Source organism: Cicer arietinum, chromosome 3 (genome assembly GCF_000331145.2).
Source record: "Cicer arietinum cultivar CDC Frontier isolate Library 1 chromosome 3, Cicar.CDCFrontier_v2.0, whole genome shotgun sequence".
In the NCBI taxonomy this organism is placed as follows: domain Eukaryota; kingdom Viridiplantae; phylum Streptophyta; class Magnoliopsida; order Fabales; family Fabaceae; genus Cicer; species Cicer arietinum.
Window position 1 is genome coordinate 534,392 of NC_021162.2, and position 23,276 is coordinate 557,667.

The window sequence follows — 23,276 nt, forward strand, 5'->3', positions numbered from 1 at the left end:
TCCCTTTGCCATTTTTCTTTCTTTCTTTTTCCTTTTCCAATTTGCAGGCCGTCTCATGCTTCTCTTTTTAATTTAATGGCATTTAAAATTTAGATAGAGAAGTACTCGCTATATAATAAAATACATTTATATTAATAAAAAGTTAAAATAAAAATAATATATATATATATATATATTTAAATTTAAATTTATGGCATATTATTCTCAAGAGAAGTATGAGCGAATTTTTTCAACTCGTTGGATAGTTCAATTGATCTAAATTAAGGATCAAAAGTGATAGAATGAATATCAAAAAAATATTAACTTAATAACAACAGATAAATCACCATATTAATTTTTACTCTTCGAAAGTGTAGATAACTCAATCAAAAATTTAAATTAATATTCGATTATTAAATAGTCAATTAATTTAATATTTGAAGTTATAATAATTAGAAAATATTGACAATAAATTATATCTTCAAATATTATTATAATAATAAATTATATCTTTTAGATATTATTTTCACTATTCAACAACTAATTCGAATTTTTACTCGCCTTAAATATCAAAGTGATAGCATTCTACGTGATTAAAATAGTGGCATACACTAATAACAACTATTGTTCTAAAATTTGTCTATTAAAAAAATTGTTTAATATATATCTAATGCTAGTATCATTTAATATATGTTAAAATAGTAGCTTAGCACTAAGTCACTAACTATCACCAACTGCCACCTTTTTCGATCCCTCTTGTCCCATCAAACTAGTTTATAACCCGGTGGATCCATTCTTTGTGTTGTTTCTAGGTGACACATGGAAATACAAAATAAAATAAAATCAAACTCCAAAAAACCATGACAAAATAATCAGATAATTAAATGTTAAAAGTACACCGAGTTAAATACAAAAGAAATACAGGAGAAATGCTAGATGCATTCTCGATGACTTATTGGAATATATGACAGTATTAATTAATTAACAAATGTATTATTTGGCTATGAGATTGTAATTAAACAATAGGTAGCACATGTTTAACGTAATGTAAAATAAATTATGTGGGGAGAACGTGAGTCCAACCACTTAACACCAAAGTAAGCATATATAAAATTTGTACAAATGTAGACGATGTAGATGGCATAATTGATACAGCATTTATCCCTTACAAGGGAAAGTATGTCATGTGTAGAAAAAAAACGTGTGCGCCATACTGGAAAAATTTAAAATCTCATATATAACAAAAATAATGTCAAATGAATTAGACACCAACAATTTAGTATAGTATCAAGAGTATACACTATTTACAGGTATTCACATTTAAAAAAACAAACGCATACTCGAACTTATATCCCAACAAGCTATTTCAATTCATACTTGCATTTAATTAACTAAGTAACAAAAAAAGCAACATTGATTAGAAATACATTTAAAGGGGCACTAGAAATACATTTAAAGGGGCACGAGATAGAGGCAGTGGGTTTATACCAAGCACTCAAATGCATTCAAGAAATGGGACCTGACGAAATCATTTTTGAGCAAGGAATAAAAGAGATGAAGCCAAATTCAAATAATAGCACCTTCCATTGATGTTTGAGTACAACAATCCAATGCTATAAGAAGTGAAGCCTAGAATTAGACACATTCACAGTTACAACTATTTACAAATTGCTACAAAGGATTTCAGCCTCTTAACAACGATAAAGCCTTTTGTAGACAGACTATTCTTTGTTGCGAGAAGAGCGTTCCTTCCTTTGGCCTCCAAGAATACGAGAAATTTGCAAACCTCTGCTGAACGCTTGGTTGAACAGCATACGGGTTTGAAATTCTGAAACAAAAGGAAACCAAGCCAGGAAAGCAACAGGAGTGAACAAAAGCAAACCCATGACAATCTCATATCCGCGAGCAAGAGTTTTTACTGATCCCCAAAATCCAGCGCGGCGTACTATGGGTTTTAATGCCTGCGCAATCTGCAAAATACAGTAACAACAATTATTTGTATCACATTTTAAAGAAAAGTGTGTTTTTATGACTTCAACATTTTCAAAATAGATGAGATATGTGAAATAATATAATATAATCTCCCAATAGGGCTTTGCAATTCCAAGCCTTCACAAATATATAAAATAAAATAAAATAAAAAATTGAGCAATATGTCAACCCCTCTCTGAAATAATATTCATGGATTTGATAGGGATGAATTGGAGAGAAAATTTACCTGTAATATTCCCCAACCAGTTGGCATGAATGCAAGAACGCAAACAACAATGTCTTGCAATGTCATATGTGGAAGGGCAATTAAAATGACGAGAATCGAGACGAAAGTCACGAATATCATCCCCTTGATTAACCGGAAGACAAGCTGAAAATTTGCACTGAATTTACGCCTCCCAACAGATACAGTCTGACATAACAGGAAAAAAATTGAAATTTGTCAAACAATAAGAAACTTAGTATACATTTCGTAGGCAAGAAATGAACAAGCAATCTGTATTTTACTAAATTCAATAAGAAAAACTCTATTGAAACAAAAAAGACCATCGAGCAAAGGATCTAGTGAGAGAATATAAGGTGCACGACGGGGAAGCATGTATAATAATACCATATCCCTAAAGTTAGGTGGCAGCCAGCTACTAACCTTCATGACAAATAATATTACAAAGATCACCAACCACGAAATGCCATAGACCTGTTAGCCAAGGAAAGCTTTTCATTACTCCACTCACTAACAAAAGTATGTGGAAATAAAAGAAAACAGACAACATAAATCAAGACTTACCAGAAAACTTTTTGAGCCCTTCTTTGTAATATTCAAGTGATATACAAGACCATATTGGTAGATAAAAAATCGCAGTGATAGCAATATCTCCACTATGATTCCCCGGATTCCTGAATACTGGAGATGATCTTGTTCCTCTTCCCACCAAGATTCCCAACTTTTTTCAGGTAGAACACCTATTCCTCCTCGATTACTAATCCATTTATTCCAATCAGTCCAATCATCAACAATTTTTTGCCATTCAAACCCAGAGGGATTGAACAAGAATGGAGCAAACAGCCAGGTTCCCACCATAAACCACATTGATACAGTAATCAATACATATGCAACAGCGCCTCTATATGAATGACCAAAAATTTGATAAATAACAAGCAATATCATGAGCTCAATACCCTTGACAAAGTGGCTTCGGGAATAAAGCCTATAATTGTCAGCAAACTTAGCATGGAAAACCACAAACCCTCTACCAGTGGATCTATATTTTGCACCTCCATGAAGCAATGTCCTTCCAAAATAGTGAGTCTTGGTCCCTAGGGAAAACGTGAAGAATACTGGAGCCAACTGCAACTGCATCAATATAAACTCACTAAGTGCAGTTCGGAAGCCCCTTTCCAAGCCAATTTCCATCAGCATCGGCAAGGCCATTAAAAACCCAATTTGAACAAATGACTGAGAAGCAAGAGCCACTTGAAGAGGCTTATTGTCCCGAATGGCTTTTTGTGTACTCAAACCTTCTTCAAGCCCACTGAGAACAAGATAGAGGCGACCATATAGGAATACATATACAGTGAGAACAGTTATCTGCAAAAAATTGATGTGGAAGAAAGAGAATCAGAAACCCATGATAAAAAACTAACACAATATGACCAGAGTGACTCTATGATCAGGGGGAAGCAGTTAGCTAGTGGGTACAATTCCCTGCCTGCTATTTTCCATTCCCCCATAGATCTAACTAGGGGTCATTATAGTTAAAAATAAGAGAAGAAAACATGAATAATATGCCAGTCAAAGTTATCTCTGGTGATACATACAAGAGTACTGAAATAAAATCCAACTGTAGTAAAATAACAGGACAACATTCTGAAGAAGTCAAAACGGTGCCCAAGCCGGTATACATCTCGACTTAGTGTCTGCTCTCCATTTCCATTAGCTATCTTTGCTTCAAACATTGAAATTTGGTTGAGACCCACATCTCTTCCCTTCCCAACTTGTATGTACTCATGATGAGTAACACTCCCTTCTCGGAGTGTAGAGTTGAAGCCTGAAAGCAACAGAAAATTTCCAATAAATACACAATCAAATACAATTAAAATAAAGAGGAATTGAACAATACTGTACCAGCAAAAATATCTTCACTTAGATTGATAACCTTGGAGGCTTTACTGACACCCCCTCTTGTCAGGTGAAAAAGCCTATCAAAGACATCAGGATGACCATAGTGGAAACGAACCCTGCATAAGCAGAAAAATGGGAAGATTTACACTTTCAATCCTCCCAAGAAACATCCTGAAGAAATCTAACATATTATTTACTATGAAGTATGGGTACTCCTAAAATGGTGAAGTACCTGTACCAGGTACTTACTCGGTACCAGTACTCCTACCGTACTTGTAGGTACTCTGTTTTTTCTCATTATTTTATTATGAGTAAAATTGACGATTTTCTTATTTTAATATAATATTTGTGTATTTGAGTTTATTTGTTGGTGTATTCAAACACAATTTAGGACTTTTTAAACCTTTTATTGTAATTTTGTATTATGAATTGAACAATTTAGCTCTCTTAGCTAAATTATATTAAAAAAAAATTGTTTTTTATTGACGTATGGCACCTTTATATATTGCAAAATACAGTATTTGTACCCATACCAGTACCCGTACCTATGCATCATAATCATTTACAAAACCATAAGTCAAAAGGACTGATTCAAATTAAAACAGAAAAGTTGATTTCAATTTAGATAAAAAAAAACGACAAATAGGATCACAAATTATTTATATCTAGGTAATTAATCGCGGATAGCGGCGCATTGCGGCCAACCCCAGCAACTGGGATAGCAGGCTGCAGGATACCGTGAATACCTCTATTTTTTGAACAAACTACATGAATAGTACTATATAAATATGCATTTTAAACAATGTCTCAAACTCATAAACATTCATAAATATGCATAATTAGCGGGTTGCAGATGGTATTGCCATGGCTGTTTGCAGAACAAGCAGAGAAAGAAAGGAAGTAGAAAAAAACAGAGAAAGAAGGATGGAAGTAAGCCACAAAAGAAAAAGAAGGAAATAAGTAACAAAAGAAAAAGAAAAACTAAAGAGAAAAAAAAAAGAAGGAAGTAACAAGAGAAAAAAAAAACTAAATAAAAAAATCAGAAAGAAGGAAGGAAGAAAATAACAGAGGACGAATGAAGCCTGGTGGTGTTCGAAGTTGAAGGTGCCGCGATGGTGGTGTTTGAAGCTGAACGACGCGACAATGAGGAAGAACGAAGAAGAGGAAGAACGAGGAAGAAGGGGAAGTGAATTTAGGGTAATTGTGAAATTTGAAGTAATACCAAATATACCCCTGAAACGTTTAAAATTGAAGGGTAACATTGGTTTTTCATGAAAAAACTTAGTTCTATATCAAGGTCCATCTACCAAGTTCTAACAGATTTAATATTCATTCTCTATATATTTTGAAGAACTCTCTCCGCACGACAGTGACTCTAACATTAGATATAGCCCATAGGCTTATTCCAAATCCAAATTTTTGTCCTTATTATCCTGCACATGGAACGAAGAACCAGTAGAACTTACCTCAAGGGATTAGCCAACAATCTCTGACCAATTGTCACAAAACTTGTCTCCTGATTTGACATAAACCATGCAAGAGAAGAAACACTAAAACCAAAGCAAGACATAGAAAATAGTAAGAAACGGAGAAGATATGACTTTTAAAAAAAACATTAAATTGATGTGGATCAACCTTCCAGTGAATATATGCTCCCTAAGTCCAAGAATACTAGGGAACCTCACACCGTCATGCTTCTTAAGAAATTCTTGCAACAAATTTCTCATTTTCAAAGCTTCTTCCATGTAATTATCCTATAAAAGATTTTTAGTTTAGTTGAATGACAAGAGGAAATTCTACAATGACAAACTCCTCAGTATCACCATCATACCTGGTTCATATCTATTGTTTGCAAGCCTTCTCCACGTGTAAAAATTATGGCATGATTTTGATTTTCAGGCTTACCTTCGCCTAAAATCGCTGGTCCAGGAAGCTTTATTTTATATATGACCTGATTGACAAAATAAAACAATTTATCACAGAAAAAAATGACATCTTAGGTAGCAGTTCATATAAAAAATTGTATTTTAGTTCGCTAAAATAGTATGAATCATTTTGCACTATCTTGAATTTAATAAACATTGTATCCTTATAGTTTTAAAGTGTATTCAATTTTATTCAAAAATAAATTGAAAAAAAGGTGGATCAAAGTTGCATGAATTAACTAAAACAGACATTTTATCTCCATAAAAAAGTTTTATTTATATTTAAGACAAGTTTAGCAACTTAAGTAACTAAGAAGTTAACTCATTCATAAATGCTCAAGTATAGGAGTCTTTTTGTTAATTCTTGTGATACATACCATAAAGACTTAAATAACTTTTTAGTCCCTGTATACACACACACACACACACACACATTTCTGAGAGGCATAGGCTTTCCAAAATACAACCAGAAATATACTATTGAGAAGTAGATCGGAGACAACGATGAAGTTCTTTACAAAATCTGTCATAGATGACAGTAGTGTTTAGTGATCTAGTGACATACATGAAAATAGCAGGTAAGTTGAATTATGTACCCCTATCAAGATAGACATTATATTTTAGGTAGTTTTTTGTCAATTTATGGCATCACATACTTAAACCAATAGGAAAGCTCTAATTTGCATTACAAAGTATTTGCAGAAAGCTCAGAGAAAAGGTGTGGCTACATAAATCATGTTTAGATGCAAATTGAAACTTTATACGTGTAGATGAAGCTAAACATCTTATTGAACTAAAATTCAAAATTGTTTATTGTGTCTGTGTAGGTACTAGGTTCTAATGTGGCCTTAAGGAACAGCGAGAAGCAAAATGCAGCTGTTATTTGTAAGATGTAGTGCTGAAGCTGAGTATTATGCTACAGTACAATCAAGTGGTGAACTCAAATGAAACCAATGTTAGTCATGTTAAGTTGGGCTGCTACCGGTTATCCATGACAATTGTTGGAAGAGAGAAAACAAGAGACGTATGCCAAAAACCATGTGTTTAAACTACACCATGGAAACTCTATTATATAGGCTCTTAAATAAATAATATCCAGTCAGCAGCATTAACTACAATAGAATATGCTATTCCTATGTATAGAATATACAATTTAGTTTTAAATATCAACAATAATCAAGCTATCTCAGGCATATATCCACAACTATGTAGTAAAGTAGCAGATAGCGTAGCATAGCGGCCGACTCCCAAAACACTATAGCGGTGGAGTGATATGGCCACTACGCTGAAGTCTAGAAAAACATTACAAGCACTTAACCATACAAATATGATGGCTAAAACTTAGATTAATGCACAAAACTAAACACATATTTATAAGTAATCACCAAAGCAGAAACTGAAAAATAGGGGAGATGAAAAGAACTAAGATGATGCCATAATAAGGGACTGTTAGCACAGAAACAGACAGAAGACAGAAACTGAAAAGCAGAGCAGAATAATGGTCGACAAGATGGAAGGAACAGGGAGGAGAAGAATGGTTGCAGAGAATAAGGGAATGTTGGCGCAGAGAAAAGGGAAACTTTCTTGTGAAGAATCAGTCGTGGGAAAGAAAGGAACAGGGGGATCGGTCGCTAAGAAGAAATTTCGTAGGTTTCAAAAACAGAGCACTACACTAGTACTGTTTGGAGAAGACAGGTCGTGAAAATTCCCCTGGAGATAAAAAGACAAAAATCAAGGGGATTTTAGACTTTGCACTCTTTAAAATCGAGGGTGTTTTACACTTTGCGCTCTTAAAAAACTGTTGTGGCCTCCTTTTATGTGTTTCTTCCTCGTATTCTCTGCGATTTCGCCACGAAGACGCTACAGCCACAACCCTAAACTGCACCACAACATCGTTTGACATAGCGCAGAGCGGCCGTGATGCGACACATTGCTGCGATTGCGACCGTGAAGGATGCTATTGACTACAGAGCTCCACCAAGTCGTTATTTATCGAATAACAAAGAGTATCGATGTGATTGTCATTTTGTTGAAGACAAGATCCAGCAGACTCTAATTTATTTGAACAAAAGAGGGCTTGAATTAAGAATGTTATTGTTCAGCTGGAAATATGTTGATAATATAGTCATGTAATTAGAGTTTATAAAAGCAGACACAAAGAGCATGATCAAATGAGGGTTTTGATCAAGGCTAGTTCCATGAAGCTACTATCTTTGATATAAAGAAACTGGTCAACCATTTAATGTTCCCCTTGAACCATTCAGTAGAAAAAATCCAAATACCTGGTCCAGATTCTGCTCGGGCTCTGAAGGACTACTGGATTTCGGCATGGCCTTCACCAAGCAAGAGTAATAAACTTTGTTGATTTTTTTCTTAGTGTCTTTGATAGGTTCTTCTACCTCATCAATATAGGCAACTCGAAGTGAAGGGTATCTGCCAAATGAAAAAATAAAAGGCAATTATAATAGGCATAAGAACAATATTTTACAATTTAAAAAACAGGTATAGTAAGCACCAAGACTAAAACTACTCAGTCCAATGCTTACCTTGTCATAAGCCTTAATATGTCATGTGCGCGGAGAGAACCAGATCGCTTGTCAATCCCATATTGTTGGCATGATACAACATATGTGAATTTCATATCAGCTACTGCTTGGCACTGTGTCAACAATGACTTTTCTCCCCTTGAGTTATCATCCAAATTTTCCATGGCTTTGTAGCCTTCCATCAAATCTGACCATTCAAAACGTTAAAGCAAAACAACCCCATAAAAAAGCTTCAAGCTGTACGTTTCAATAAATAATACAGTGAACAACAGAGGTAATGAAGCTAAAGAAATTTCATTCAATAATTCACAAGAAGGAACAGTCACCTTCGTCTTTGGCCATATCAAGAAAAGCTTGAAGCTCCAAAGCTTTTCTATAATACATCATACCCCTTACTGCATCAATAGTTATTAATGCAATGATGAATCACATTCTAACTAGCATATATATGAAGTAAATAATAAATAAGCCCTTGATTATAAGCATGCTTGTGTGTGTGCTCGAGTGGGGGGAAGTTGAGAGAAAAAACCAGTTCTTGTCAAAGTTTGCCCTCTATATGATGCCCATAGACGAAGCTCTTCTTCTAACTCTTCATATTCATTCCCTTTAAGTTCCTCCTCACTGGAGCACTTCACTCGCTGAAGAAAGTTGTTCCACTCATCTGTGCATCAATAGCCAAAATGGTAATAATAAATGCATTAGATTTTTCTCATCTGATGAAGTTTCACATTTATGCAGCAATGGGATTTGGGCTAATGGTAAACCTGGAAATATCTTTTGCAAATAAAATAGTATTGAAACACCATCTTCGTTTGGTGAATCCAAATTATGTAACGAAAAGAGAACCTCTTCCGTGTAGTACGGTGTTAAAACCCTGCAACCAAAATCCACAACTGAAAAATATAAACTAAGATGTAAATGAACTTTTACAGAGGGAAAATAATCATTACGAACTCTCAGTGCATCTAATATCAAATTAATATTTTTGATGGAGTAACAGCTATGTTTCTTCCTTCAAAAACAAAAATGTGATTTCCAAGTTTCTTTTCGTACAACTCACGTTGATTACAGATTATAAACATTAAATTTGTTAATCTTTTATAATATGCATAATTAACTCTTCAGTTTAGTATGTGAGAATTAAAGCGAATTCTACTTTTGTAGCAAAAAAATTTAGTTGATAAATTTAATTGACTATGTTACTATTGTGAAAGGCTTGATAAAACTTAATGTTTTATTTTGTTTCTTAAAATGTTATCAAGTATAAGATATTATTTTGGAGGATTTTTAAAGAAGAAATATAGATGTTAATACATTGAAGTGTCAAAAAAAAAAAACTACATAGATACTTCAATGGGTAACATCTTAGAAAACTAAATTGAACATTTGATTCTATCATGTCTTTCACAATAGTAACATAGTTCATTAAATTTACCAACTAAAACTTATTGCCACAAAAGTCTTCACAAAATTCACTTAAATGCACAAACACCAAACTAAAGAGTTAATTATGCATATTGTAAAAGATTAGCAAAAATTTAATGCTTCTCATATGTAATTAACATGATTTGTAAAAAAAAGGAACTTGCAAATCACATTTTTTTAAGGAGGGTATTTTGCTATCACTGATTCACAAATTTCATCAAGAAAACCAAGCATGTGATTAGGGACTAAATGATAGCTTACGAAAATGAAAGCATGTTGCGAACTTTTGGTGCCAATGGCATGTCCATAAATAATGAATTTGAGAAGAAAGAAATACGCCTTCTTGCTTCTAAGTTAGAGGGTACGTCCATGGCAGATTCTTTTGTAGTAAGCAGCAAGAAAAGCCGTTTAATCTTCCCAAAGAAATAGTGAATAAGTCGGTAAAAAAGCTTCATTAATCAATAATTAAGTAGAATAGTTCAATTAGTAACAAACCTTCTCAGTCCAAGCTGCTGTAACTGGCTCAATTGGAAACCTGATAGCACCTTCAGATGCAAATAGCTGATGCTGTGGCTCAGGTTCAAGGGGAAACATCCCTTCATGTCCAGCACCGCCATGATTTGAATCTACCAATCTATTAAAAAAATATGATACAGTCATGATCAGGGGATGGAGGAAGGATATGCATTTGATGAAGGTACAGGCATAGGGATTTACAAGTGCTCAACCTGAATATTTGATCCTGATCCTCCATCATTATATCTCTCGTCATAACTTCCAGCATGTCCTGGAATAGAATTACAACTTGGTCCCTATCTTTCTGATTATTTTCCAACTGCATAAATTCCAATAACCGGCAAGACTTTAAACCCCACTGAAGAGAAACTAAATGCACTCTTAATTGCATAAAAGAGAGTTCAAGTATTACCAAATATTTGATTAGCTGAACAAACTGTTCATAGAGGCTAGGTAGAGCACTCATTTTGAATTCCTTTATTAATGTACCTTCCGCTATATGCTTGTCTACCTCACTGAACATGAACTCTATAACTCTGAAATTAAGTATACAAACAAAATTAAAAATGAATAACATAAAGAAGAACCTTGCAGAAGTCAGTTTGAACTTGAAAAGATATATCATTGAAAGCGAAAAAGCTAGTTGTTTCTGATAGTATTTCATCAAGAGGCCCACAGTCTCTTAAAATTAGGAGCTATATAGAAATACTAGACCAGACTGACACTAAAGAAGTACAAATAACAACATGCAATTCCTTCTATGAACAACTACATCAAACAGCTTCAAGCAACTTACGGTTTCTCTCGTTCCCCTCGAACCAACTGCATCATAATGCTCTTAAATGAAGCATAGCACTCACGGACAGCGCAAAACATGTAGTTGTCAGCCTCAATTATTTTTGTCAGCTCTCGATCCTTTCCATTGCTGTCCTTGGCCATATCTAATGCAATTGGGATCTAAAGTGTGTATAGCCACAAACAGAATTACTAAATGATTCATCAGATATGGTAATAGCAAAGTCTCATAAAGAAGTATTAAAACAAACCTTGCTAGCAAGTAGAAAGGGGGGCCATTGTATAAGGTCCAACTGAGTATCAGCCCAATAAGGTACAAGCAAAAGGTCCATTTCCCTGAACAGTATAACCATTTTCAGCATACTACTCTACAAAATAATATAGTTCTCTCCAGAGAGAGAAATCAGATCATAAGCCGGAAAAAACATCCCTCACATTACCTATCACTAATAAGATCTTCCTCTCTAAAACTAGTAATTATTTGGTTCCACAGCTGTGCAAACCTTGCGGCTTTCTTCCCTTTGTTAGATGGGACCTGTATCAATCAGCCAAAATAAAGATGATTTCATTTTAGATTACAAACTCAAGCAAGTAATGGTAAAAGGGAAGAAGTTAACCTCAGTAAATCTGCGAGATAATGTGGCCTTTAATCCTTTTTTTCTTGGCTCATCTGTTGTTTCCTCAGGAATCAAACTGGCATTGAAGGCGCCAGGCAATGTTTGAAATCGAGACCTAAGCATTCCTAGTGTCCGTATCTGCAACCAGGACAACCAGAGCACCAAAAAAATACTTTTTAAACGAAATATATATTTAATTAGAATTAAGATTAAAATGGTCTTACATTAACATAGTGGGAAAAAGACTTTGGTCGTTGTTGTTAAGAGAAAGGGATATTTTACTCAAAATTCATAGTTCTATGTATTAAGTCCTGAATTATTCAAAAGTGATTAATTAAAAATAAAAATGTCCAATCGCATAATTAGGGGTCAAATTGATTAAGGGCAGAAAAAATGTAGGTCAAAAATAGTTATTTAGGCCACTAAAGGATCGACTCATTTGGAGATATACATATTACATAATAGGTCTACAAAGAGATATTCTTTATGAAATTTTCAACATAGTTCAGAACAATACAGCCAAATATACAGAATGTATAATTATGTTATTTCTTTGGACACAGAACTAGAATTCTGATCATATAAATTTCTATCAAAAGAGGTAAACAACTCCCACATATAACATTTAATCACATACACCTTTCCTACCTATTGCCATAATTTCCCTTTTCATCAAACCCCAAATCGTAAATCTAAAACAGACTCCCAGGCTGCACTAAGTTAAAGTGAAGTATGTGATAACAAATGTATGCAGCAAAAGATCTGATGTTGAAAATAGTTATAAGAGGTAAAAATCTAAGAAACTGTAGAATTGCTTAATAGTAATAACAAGGATAAAGTTAAAATCCTGTCAAACTACAGAACTAAAATTTTACTAAAGCGGATACCCAATTGTGAGACAACCAGACACAAAATACGGCAACAGAACCAACAAGGAAAAGATATCACAAGACCTAAACCATTATGTTCTAAAATTACAAAATAATAATAATAATAATAATAATAATAAATAAATAAATAAATAAACAGATAAATAAACCATAATCCCACCATTAAAAATCCGAGTTATAATAATTTATTTTTGAGAAAGGAAGAAACAAACTAATGCAATAATAAGTATTTCGAATTGTACTCCAAGAAACCCAGGTCATTTAACTGCAATAATACAGCATCATACTAATGGACATGTATACACAAGAATATTATGACTTATGATAAGACAAATTTATGGTAACAGAGCTAATTAAAATCAGACTTTCTATAAACATGAATTCAAGATTACACCAGAAAGATAAAGAAAACGCTCGTCAAACATCTTGGTTGCAACATTATAGAAAGGGCCCACATTAAACCTTAGGAAAAAACAACCACTTTTACATCTTTTCACAACCAAGTTATATGTAACCTACTGAAAAATAATGTGGTTACAAATGGCAGACTGGAAATAATTGGTTGAGTTATGCACAGACATCTACTACAGCAACAACACTTTCAAAGTATATCCAACGAAATAAAAATAACAAATAAACAAGAAAAACCACAGATCAAAAACATATCACAATACAATTTATCATAACATAGGACAATCTACTGACCTCCCCCAGGCGACGGAATGCACCATAAATCCCACCAAATAAGGTCGAGAATATTGCATACCAAATTTGTGTATCCATAAAGTATACCTAAAATAGAGGGAGGAGAAAAATGATTATGCTATAGATATCCAGAGTAGGAAGTAAATCAGATACATCGTAAACCCATACCAGCATAATTGGAGCCCAAAGAGCAACTACAACCCCAATATTGTTCCTAGCTGCAGAGACACAACTACTTTTAAAATATTTTCTGAGAAAATGGTGTAATATGAGAGTCTGATCATTCAAGCTTACTACCATGGGGAAAGAATTCATGCCATTGGAAAGTTGTGATTTTCACACTCATTATAGCTTTTGTAGGTCCCACCAGAGGTTTTATCTATAAAAAATTGAAAGGAAGTTAAAAGCAAGTTGAAAAAAATTGATAAAAATAGAAGATTAGAGACAGCGGCGGACATGAGATCTCCCAAAACAAGTCAAGCATGCACACAAAGTCACAAACACACATTTATGATTTTTTTTTAAGCTAAAATTTATTAAAAAGAAAAGGAAAACAAATAGGGGGGCATAAACCTACCCAGGAAAGAAAAAAGTATCAAAAAAGTTTCTTAAATCATTATGATTGTTTTGCTTCTGAAGATACAAGGTATACCTTTTGTTGAAGCACTAGCACATGACTCATTGATGTAACACAGAATAAGAACAACTCCATTTATTATTACAGAACGCAGACACACGACAACTCCAGTCAAACTAACAATAGTACATCACAATGCAGAACTATAATCAAGCTTTGTAACAATGAGACGAAGGGTTTTATATTCATGCCCCAAAAAATAAAATGTTAAACATATTTATAACCACAATTGTGTGGAATTGTGGAAGTGAATATGAACAAGCAACTTACAAGCACAGCCATCTGCAAGAAATGAAACACTATACCGAGTTTCAGCATAAATAGAAGTAACAATACATACCTCTATATAGTAACTGAAAGCCAATTTTGTAACTATAAGGAGGAACCAAAACATTGTGTACCTAACAGTAAAAAACAATGGTAAATTAAAACCAGACAGACACCTTGGAAAATAACACCATTCACAGGAAAATGAAAATTTTCATTTTCATGTTCTTACTTGAAAAGGGAAAATGTACTCTCATGCATTCCCCTACCAACATAGAGGCGAGGCTGGCAGTTATAAGACAACATAAACACAGTTAGAATCTAAATATCTCAGTTAACATACAACTGATTGCAAGTGAACAGATAAATGTGGGGAGAAATGTTGAATTGCTGCATACCTGTGACCACCACATCATTAACATCACAATCCTATAGTTTGACCTCTCGAGATAGCGACGAATGAATGGGAAGAGAAAGAATATCGCAGCAAGCATATTTGGTGACAGGTAAACAACAACAGCCAAAATAAATAATGAAGGCGCACTTGAACTGCTACCAAACCAACTTTTAATAGTTTGAGCAAACCCAGGAGGATTATCCCAAGTATATGCATAAGTAACTGACAGAACAATCACCCATGCTGCAGCTGAGACAACTTTTAGAATATATCTTAATTTAACATACAATGACATACTCTGCCGTGCTTTCCAACTTACGATCACATCAAGAACAGCTGCTCAAGTAAGGGGAAAAAGATCAACATGAGTATCCTCCGCATTATGGACTAACAGAGTATTCTTAGAGTATTAGTTTCCAGGGAGAAAAACATACGGGAAATACATATTGATAAAATCAAAAACCACACCTAGTGGGTAGATATTAAATATCTGCTAACTACTCAGCAAAGGAAACAAAGCATTCTTTTGTTTTTCAGAATAGCTTCCCACAATGATTTTCAAATTTCAGTCTGACATCTTGAATACAGCACCTTCTATTCGGGACAATATTTACATAGACAACGAAGTTGTTGTTTAATAAGTAGCACTGAAAAGAATAGGACAACTAAACTGAACATTTCATTCATAATCAGGAAGTTATATATAGGAACAGTATACAACTGACAAGGATCAATATCTCTAACAAGACAAAACATGACGGTTCACTTCGAAGTCACAAATGCTTACTATGGAGGTAGTTCAGACTTAGCTGTCTCGGTTTAATAGGCAAGCCAGAAGAGCATATTGGATCAATGTTACACTGATAAACAGAAAGCACCCGATAAGACTATAGTAAGGTATTAAGGAACCTGCTTTGTTTGGATTAAAAAATAGTTACTTCTTGTAGTGCACTACATATGCCTTTTTCTCAACAAAGTCATCCCCATCACTCTGTAAATCTAGAATTCCTCAACATGACAATTAGCAAAAGCATACCAAGTAAAATAGGGGGGAAGTTCTAACTCAAACAGGAGGCTATAATCAAACATTAAGCTGAAAGCTGCTGGCTTATTCCTTTTGAGATTTTAGCCAATGATCTCCCCTAAAAGTGTATATCCTTTATCATGCAACATTGGCTTTGTTTTGTCTGCTTTAAGAGGACACGCGTTATTATCCAGTTATGATATTTCCCTATCTGATAGAAAACCCTTCTTTTACCAGAAACAAATAACCTATAAGCATTCCTATTAAAAAAAACCTTTTGTTTAACTATTGAAAGCTATGATAATAATCCAAGAATACTTCTACGATAACTAAAACCCAAATCTCAGATGCCTAAGGATGGAAAACATTCATCTAACACTTCAGTCTATTATCGTCATTTGTCTATTACACTTGTTTTTATTATCGGTTTGCCACTGTCTGCTCTCCTTCTACAAATCAGTTCCACCGCCTTTCAAATTTATTCAAAACGGCTGTTAAATACAACACTAACAACAAGGCCTTATAACGCTGGGTGGGGTCAGCTACACGGACCAAATGAAGTAGTAATGCTCTATCATACATCAAAGTCTAGGTCTATCTTGATAGTTTCACTTATAGTTTTTCTTGATCTTCCTCTCCCTCTAGCAATTGGCTACCCTACACTTGATCTAATTTCTTTACAATGGAATCTACATGTCTGCTCCACATATCCACAAACCACCTACGTCTAGATTCAACCATCTTTTCTACATTAGGTGCAGCCCTAACTCTCTCTAAAACTATATTTCTTAGTCATATTCTATCTAATATGATTCCACACATCCAGTGTAGCATTCTCATCTCTGCTACACTATGTTTACTCTCTTTTAACAGTTTACTCCCAACACTCCATCCTATACAACATTACTGGTGTTATGGTTGTACAACAAAACTTTCCACTGAGCTTGAGAGGAACCATTTTATCACGTAAAACCCCTGAGGCTGTCTTCTATTTCACCGGCCCCATTTGAATATGATGGTTTACATTTCTCTCTATTTTGACCCACTTTTGTAAAATTGTAACCTAATATGCTATTTAAATTGTGTGACTTGAGAAAGTGGGTCAAAATGGCATATTAGGTTCACATTACAGATTAACACAATCGACTAAGTGCATAAAGGATAAGGCATGATCCCAAAGTGACAAGGTAAGCAATAATATCATAATCATAATAGATATCAAACAAGTGGGTAAATAAAATTGGCTATGCCTACCTTGCCCAAGCTTCAATATAGCTGCAGTAATAAACACACTCAACACCTTCTTGAAGACATCCCCATTAAAGATCACAGTTGGATCTCCAGATCCATTCCAGGCAACAATAATCATAGCCTGATAATAACAAATAAACAATTCTCAGAGATCAATTTTATTTTGCAAAGCATTGAAGGGGAAAAAATGTCCACATGGAAGAAGGGCAACAAAATGTAAAAACAATTAGATACCTGTAAACTCAGAATGAAAAAACTCCACATACGATCAAAACTTCTGAAAAGATGCCAAAACGATCTTATCTCAACGAAATTAACTTTCCCAACCCATCTGTCTCTGTTAGCCGGCTTGTCATCCTATGCATTTAAGTCATACAACAAAGCTTTGAGACTCAGTGGCATATACAAACTTATAAACATTTCACATTGATCGTAAACAAGCACAATACATTTCCTTCTTAATTTCATCCAAAATTCCAAGCATAGAGCCAAAGAATATCTAGTTTTGTTTTTCGGATAGCAAATAGGGTACATCTAAACAATAAGTAACTTGTATATCATTCCATGAATCATTTCCTGTCCACACAACAAAATACAATGAGCATCTTTCCCATCTCTACTATAGGTCATTGTTAAATGACGCTTTTAAGTATACTTATATGCAATTTTTCTCTTCTGATGCCTGAATGTACAATTGCAAAAAGAAAATCAATCTTTGAGGAGAGAGGCAAAAAGTGAATTCCAAAACCAAGAGAAATTTTAACACAACAATATGGTCATTAAAAATATAAATGTCAACATTATGCTACCTCATCCTCTAATTTTATCAATGGACTTCTCAATTGTTATGTCTATACACATTCCATTTAACATAAATATGTATGGAAAAACAAAAGAGAATTAAGTCGATTATTGATGCATTCAAGCATAAGAAGAAGTTGAGGAACCAAATTAAGCTAATATGAATTGTTTAAGGACCAGTATGATAGCTTCCTAAGAACATTGAACGTAATAACTAATCCTTCACCCCAAAAGCTCAAGTCCTTCAAATGATCCAAACTCATATGAAAGTCCAAAGGGATCTGTACACCCACAACTCAAGCCTTGCAGCTATTCACAAAATTTAAGATGACCATGAATAAGGCGACCCCCCAAAAAACAGCACATGTAATTACTCGTATTAATACTTTGGAAAAAAATAAATGATTGAATTCAATGTATGCGAGGAAAAGAGAAATTAATAATCAATGCTTACATTCGATTTGTCAAAAACCACCCGCTCAGATGGCAGGCTAAAGAAATCGGCATCAGCACGCATTGGCCAACCCAACCGAAAACAATCAGCAGACCTACAATTATGTTATTAAAATTAACTCCTAGGCCGGAACTGATAATGGGTGTGAAGCAAATTAAAAGCATAAATAATAAGTTGTACCAGAAATATTCATTTAAATCATCATAGTTCCGCCATTGTGAATGCTTTGACCTTCCCTTTTTGCTCTTTTTAGCTTCCTTTTGAGCAAAAAATAATCAATTTACTTTCATAAGCAAAATATGACAATTAACTTTATGTGGATGTGACAGCCTCAAAAAAGATGGAAAAGAAAGCTATGATTTTGGGGAGAAAAACCTCTGCAATCACGTTGTAGATAGGAGTGACCACTTTCCGTAAGAAAGCTTCCTCTTCACCTCCATAAGCTGGCTTGATATTCTCGCCAGTCATTGGACTGACATTACCAGCAAGCATACCATATAATTCAAAAGCCATCTATTATCATCATGAAAAGAGCACAACAGGTGTCAATATTCAACGAAGGTAATCAGTTACCATCAAAATATCCATTTGACACATAGTTGTTTAAAATGGAAAAAGGAAACATGAGCAACTGCCATGCACACAACTATGGAAGGAAAATTGTGAAACATAGACATGAAAACTTTATGTTCCAATACATACAGCCATGAAAAGAAAATTACATATAACAAAAATACAAAACGAAAACAACAAAAATATATATCTTTTGAAATTTTTATGCATCCATTATACATATAATAATGTCAGTGACTCACAGGGTAGAAAGGTTGTAAGCTATAGGGAAACAAACAGATGCATGTGCAAACCCACAAATATGCAAGGATCAATTAGTTTACCCAGGTATTTAAATATTCCAATCCCACTGCATCTCCAAAATTAACTTCACACAGAGAATGCACGACAAAGATTCATCAAAATCCAAGCATTGGGGAAAACAAATATGACAATAGCAATTCTGAGAAAGTAAATAAACAACATAGATTGGTTTGAAGGACAAAGCATACATGGTGATATATATAACAAAGGCATTCCGGCATGAATCTTAGGTTGGCAGCTTCACCCCATATTAGAAGATATAGACCCATATATAGAAGTTTGCGCTGCTGCACTTCTTGCTGTATGGTAGGTAACCTGCAATGTGCATCCACTAGACATGTTACATGGAAAACTCAACAATTTCTTGACAAAGCCAGAAATGAAAGTTAAAAAATGTATAAATAAGGATCTAGACTCTGATTTAAAACTCTCAACTCAATTTAAATGTACATATACAGATTTAACAATAATACAGGTCAAACTTTCTTAATATAAAAGAGAGGAGTTCCAAAATATTTCTTGTTGTCATGTAGACTAGAACAGACAGCTCCTATTCAGCAATAGGTAATCATAGTATCTTTTAACATTAGGAAAACAGAAACACTCACCAAAGGCTACTTTTCCGATCCAAATATTTGCACCATTTTTTGTAATTCTTGAACAGTTTCTTCATGACTTCGGTCAGTGCACGCTCGTCCAACTAATCAAACAAATATACTAGTCACGGGCAGATGTAATTGAAATTGCTGCATATTTGTGTTGATGAAAACTGAAAGAAAATGATCAGGTGGTGTTCGGTTTATTTTCTGCGTTCATTTTCGTTTGATATGTTTCCACTAATAATTATAAAAATGCCACCTTGCTTTCACTTAGTTTCTTGTTTTCAAGAACATGCAAACGAGATGGTAAAAAACAAAAACTAGTTCCCACCATTTCCTTCACAATATCATGGAAAAAATGAAAACACAAAAAACAAGGTGACATTTTTTAATTATAAACAAAAACATATCAATCGAAAATGAAAACAATTAAACAAACTAAACACCGCCTAAGTTCTTAAGCAAATGGTTCCCAAATGAAGTTACAATGTCATAAAAAATTCAGAATGGGGTAGAATGAAAATGAAAGGTGCAGAACTTTTGCTGCAACAGCATCCTACCTTAAGACTACAACAAGCCTCCCCCGGTCCCACCCTCCGAACCATAACAAAGTGCATGTATGTAAAGTATAAGCAAATGTTCAATTTTAAGTATTAAATGAAACATGACTAATGGAATATGACTTTGAGATTTAACTGTAAACAAAATAGTAAAACCCTCGCATATCCCCATAGTATCAGAAGAAGTAGAAATGACGGGGTACAATAAGAGAAGCAAATACTACATAGAAGCTTCTAGTTCTACCATACGAAAATAGGTCCGACCAACTAAATTTAATCTGTTTTTTTACCCTTTTTTTACATTTTCTTGGTGTAAGAGTTAAATTTAACATTTAAAAAAAAAAAAAAAACTTTCTACAGAAGTAAAAACTTAATATGTGCCAATACTTGAAATCAAAAACTGACCTTGGGTTGCTGATCAGGCTTTGGAAATTGTCTTATGTGAACATTAGCAAGTAATAAGATTAAATGTTCTCTCTGATTTGCAACATTGTGCTTCTGCATTACGCACAAAGATATATTAGAACGAATAGGTTAAACAAGTCCAATTCAATTAATTAGTCAGAAGTAGTCTTTTTAAAATGATTGAAGTTTATTTGTTATCAAAAACAAACGATTGAAGTTTATTCAAATAAGCTTGCAGTTCCTGATTTTGTTTACCTGAAATCCAAACATCGACCCTAGCCAATCCAAAATGTCTTCGTCTTTTTTTTTCTTGTAGTCCTTAGGCCACAGAAGACCCCTAGTGTTACGAAGAGCAAATACAGCAGCTTGGATCTATAAAAAAGTTATGAATAAGTATTTTCACGAAAGTAAGGTGGGGTCAGAAGTACAAATGCATGAAATTAAAGATCGTGCCTCAGGAAATCTCATTATCGCCTGATTCGCACTATCAGGATCAAGAGGAAGAATATTGTAAGGGACTAAGATCTCTGTTTTCTCGGCAACTTTATCTTGTGTCTCCAAAATCTATTACAATGGCAACAATATATCAATCATATGAATAGCATACCAGCCAGTTTAAATCTAACGAGTTATTAAATATGGATAAATAATATAGGGTCACACAAAGGGGTACAATAATGTAAAAAATATAAAAAATCATAGGAGCCAAAGAAAATAACCTCACGGTCAACTTCCATAGATTGGGTCATGTTAACAGCCTTCAAAACCTCAAACAGAACATTTGCAGTCTGATATGCCTTGGTAAGCTGTGCGCTGAAAGAGTAGACAAACTATCATTTCATCATACAATCGCCAAAGAACGTATCAAACTGAAAGTTATCTAGAGAACCTACCGGTCAGCTTTATCAGCAGCATTTTGTAAAGCTTGGATATATTTTTTGTAGTAATGTTGATAAAAACTCTGCATCTCACGAGCATCACTTTTCTTAACCCTTCCCTTCAAAGTTGGATCATTTTCCTAGCAATTATGGAACAAATAACAATACAGAGACTGAGCAGCATGAAATTATTAAAGTTACTAAAGAAGATCATGTCCATTGAATGATATTAAAGGCAACACAACTATTCATTCTATATAGCATCACAGGTTATTAGAGGCAACTATCTATTCCATATACCAGCAATATGTTAAGAACACTAACTATCTATTCCATATACCAGCAATATGTTAAGAAACTGCACCCTGAGCTGGACAGCATACAAGTGAACACCCTTGTGAACTTATTTAAATTTAATTGTTCTCCCAAATTAGAAAACAGACAAGATGACAATGTTCAGTTCAGTTTCAACTTTCATTAGTACATTTCATGTCTCATAGTTGTGTACTTTTCTCAAATAAGAGCAATTTATAAGGACAACACTCACAAACAAGCATCAGAGCCTCTTTCGTTTCGTTTATTTGAGTGCACTTATTGACATAAACACATCTGAAACTGTTTTGGAGAGCTTATGAAAACATCTTATTTTAGTGTCTACAAACTTTATATTATCTTTTATTATAGAAATAATTGCACTTATAGACTATAATAAGCATCGATACTATAGGTGCCTAATTAAGTTGTTTGTCTATACAGGACCTCCATCTATTATGTTTCCCAAAAAGAGACAAATCACGCAATGCAGAACCCCTTACATGTCGAAAACAATAAGGACGATAAGGCTAATATGAAAGAAAGATTTTACTCTTTCAAGGCGTTGAAGAAGAGCTGTTTTGAATTGACGAACACCGCGACCACTTGAAGTAGGGTCCAACCTATGAGCTTTCTCAAAAGCATAAAATCGACCTATTACAAAACAATGAAATCAAAATCAGCAACTCTTCAACATAGCATAGCAATGAGTAATGAGGAATGTTGAATTGAAGTTGAAGTTGAAGAAATAATCACTTACATAAATAAGCAACTCTAGGATGTGTCTTTTCAACTTCATTAGCAACACGAAGAATAGGTGCAATCTCAACTAGAGATGAAGGAACAACTTCACTGTCAAATATTGACTCTCCTAGATTTCCGGCAGTTTGCGTCCGTATAATCCGCCGTTGCGGAGGTTCCGACGGCCCTGCTCCCCTCGAAGACGACGACATTCCGAATTAAACTCTTCCTGCTCGCTTATCTTCACCTACATTACAATGCACACAAACAAAACAGCAAAAACGATCACAATTCACAGCAAAAGCGAACACAATAATGCAACTATAACTTTTTCAAAGAGAGCGAGAGAGAGAGAGAAAGGAAAAAGTAGCGTACAGAGCGAAAAAGAAAGGGAAGTTAATAATGGAAATGGTTGAGGATTGTGGAGAGAAGAGAGAAAGTGGAAATGTAGGGTTTGGTTGAGGGGAAGAAACCCTAGGAGAGTGTGAGAGAGATGTAGCGTGCAAACTACAAAGCTACTTCGAAGCTAAGGAAAGGAGAGTGAGAAAGTGAGTGACTCAGT

The 23,276-nt window shown here is 34.3% G+C and overlaps 1 protein-coding gene across 1 annotated transcript; it reads right to left on the minus strand.

The window, feature by feature from the left end:
* Window positions 1-1,544: 1,544 nt before the first annotated feature.
* On the minus strand, window positions 1,545-23,276 carry LOC101513869 (callose synthase 3-like). Its single transcript, XM_004491629.4, has 43 exons — window positions 23,090-23,276; window positions 22,734-22,961; window positions 22,527-22,627; window positions 21,677-21,801; window positions 21,503-21,596; window positions 21,237-21,347; window positions 21,039-21,155; window positions 20,784-20,876; window positions 19,828-19,919; window positions 19,408-19,534; window positions 18,719-18,856; window positions 18,524-18,600; window positions 18,344-18,437; window positions 17,323-17,445; window positions 17,092-17,209; window positions 14,815-15,149; window positions 14,649-14,701; window positions 14,490-14,550; window positions 13,810-13,891; window positions 13,681-13,730; window positions 13,513-13,599; window positions 11,918-12,055; window positions 11,741-11,835; window positions 11,552-11,636; window positions 11,302-11,462; window positions 10,918-11,041; window positions 10,718-10,824; window positions 10,485-10,623; window positions 10,251-10,402; window positions 9,329-9,438; window positions 9,094-9,225; window positions 8,891-8,959; window positions 8,565-8,751; window positions 8,301-8,451; window positions 5,925-6,044; window positions 5,729-5,847; window positions 5,560-5,643; window positions 4,097-4,209; window positions 3,790-4,019; window positions 2,759-3,559; window positions 2,618-2,668; window positions 2,198-2,383; window positions 1,545-1,949 (listed from the first exon to the last, which is right to left on the minus strand). The coding sequence occupies exons 2-43, from the start codon at window positions 22,924-22,926 to the stop codon at window positions 1,701-1,703; spliced, it is 5,874 nt and encodes a 1,957-aa protein (XP_004491686.1). The 5' UTR covers window positions 22,927-22,961; window positions 23,090-23,276; the 3' UTR covers window positions 1,545-1,700.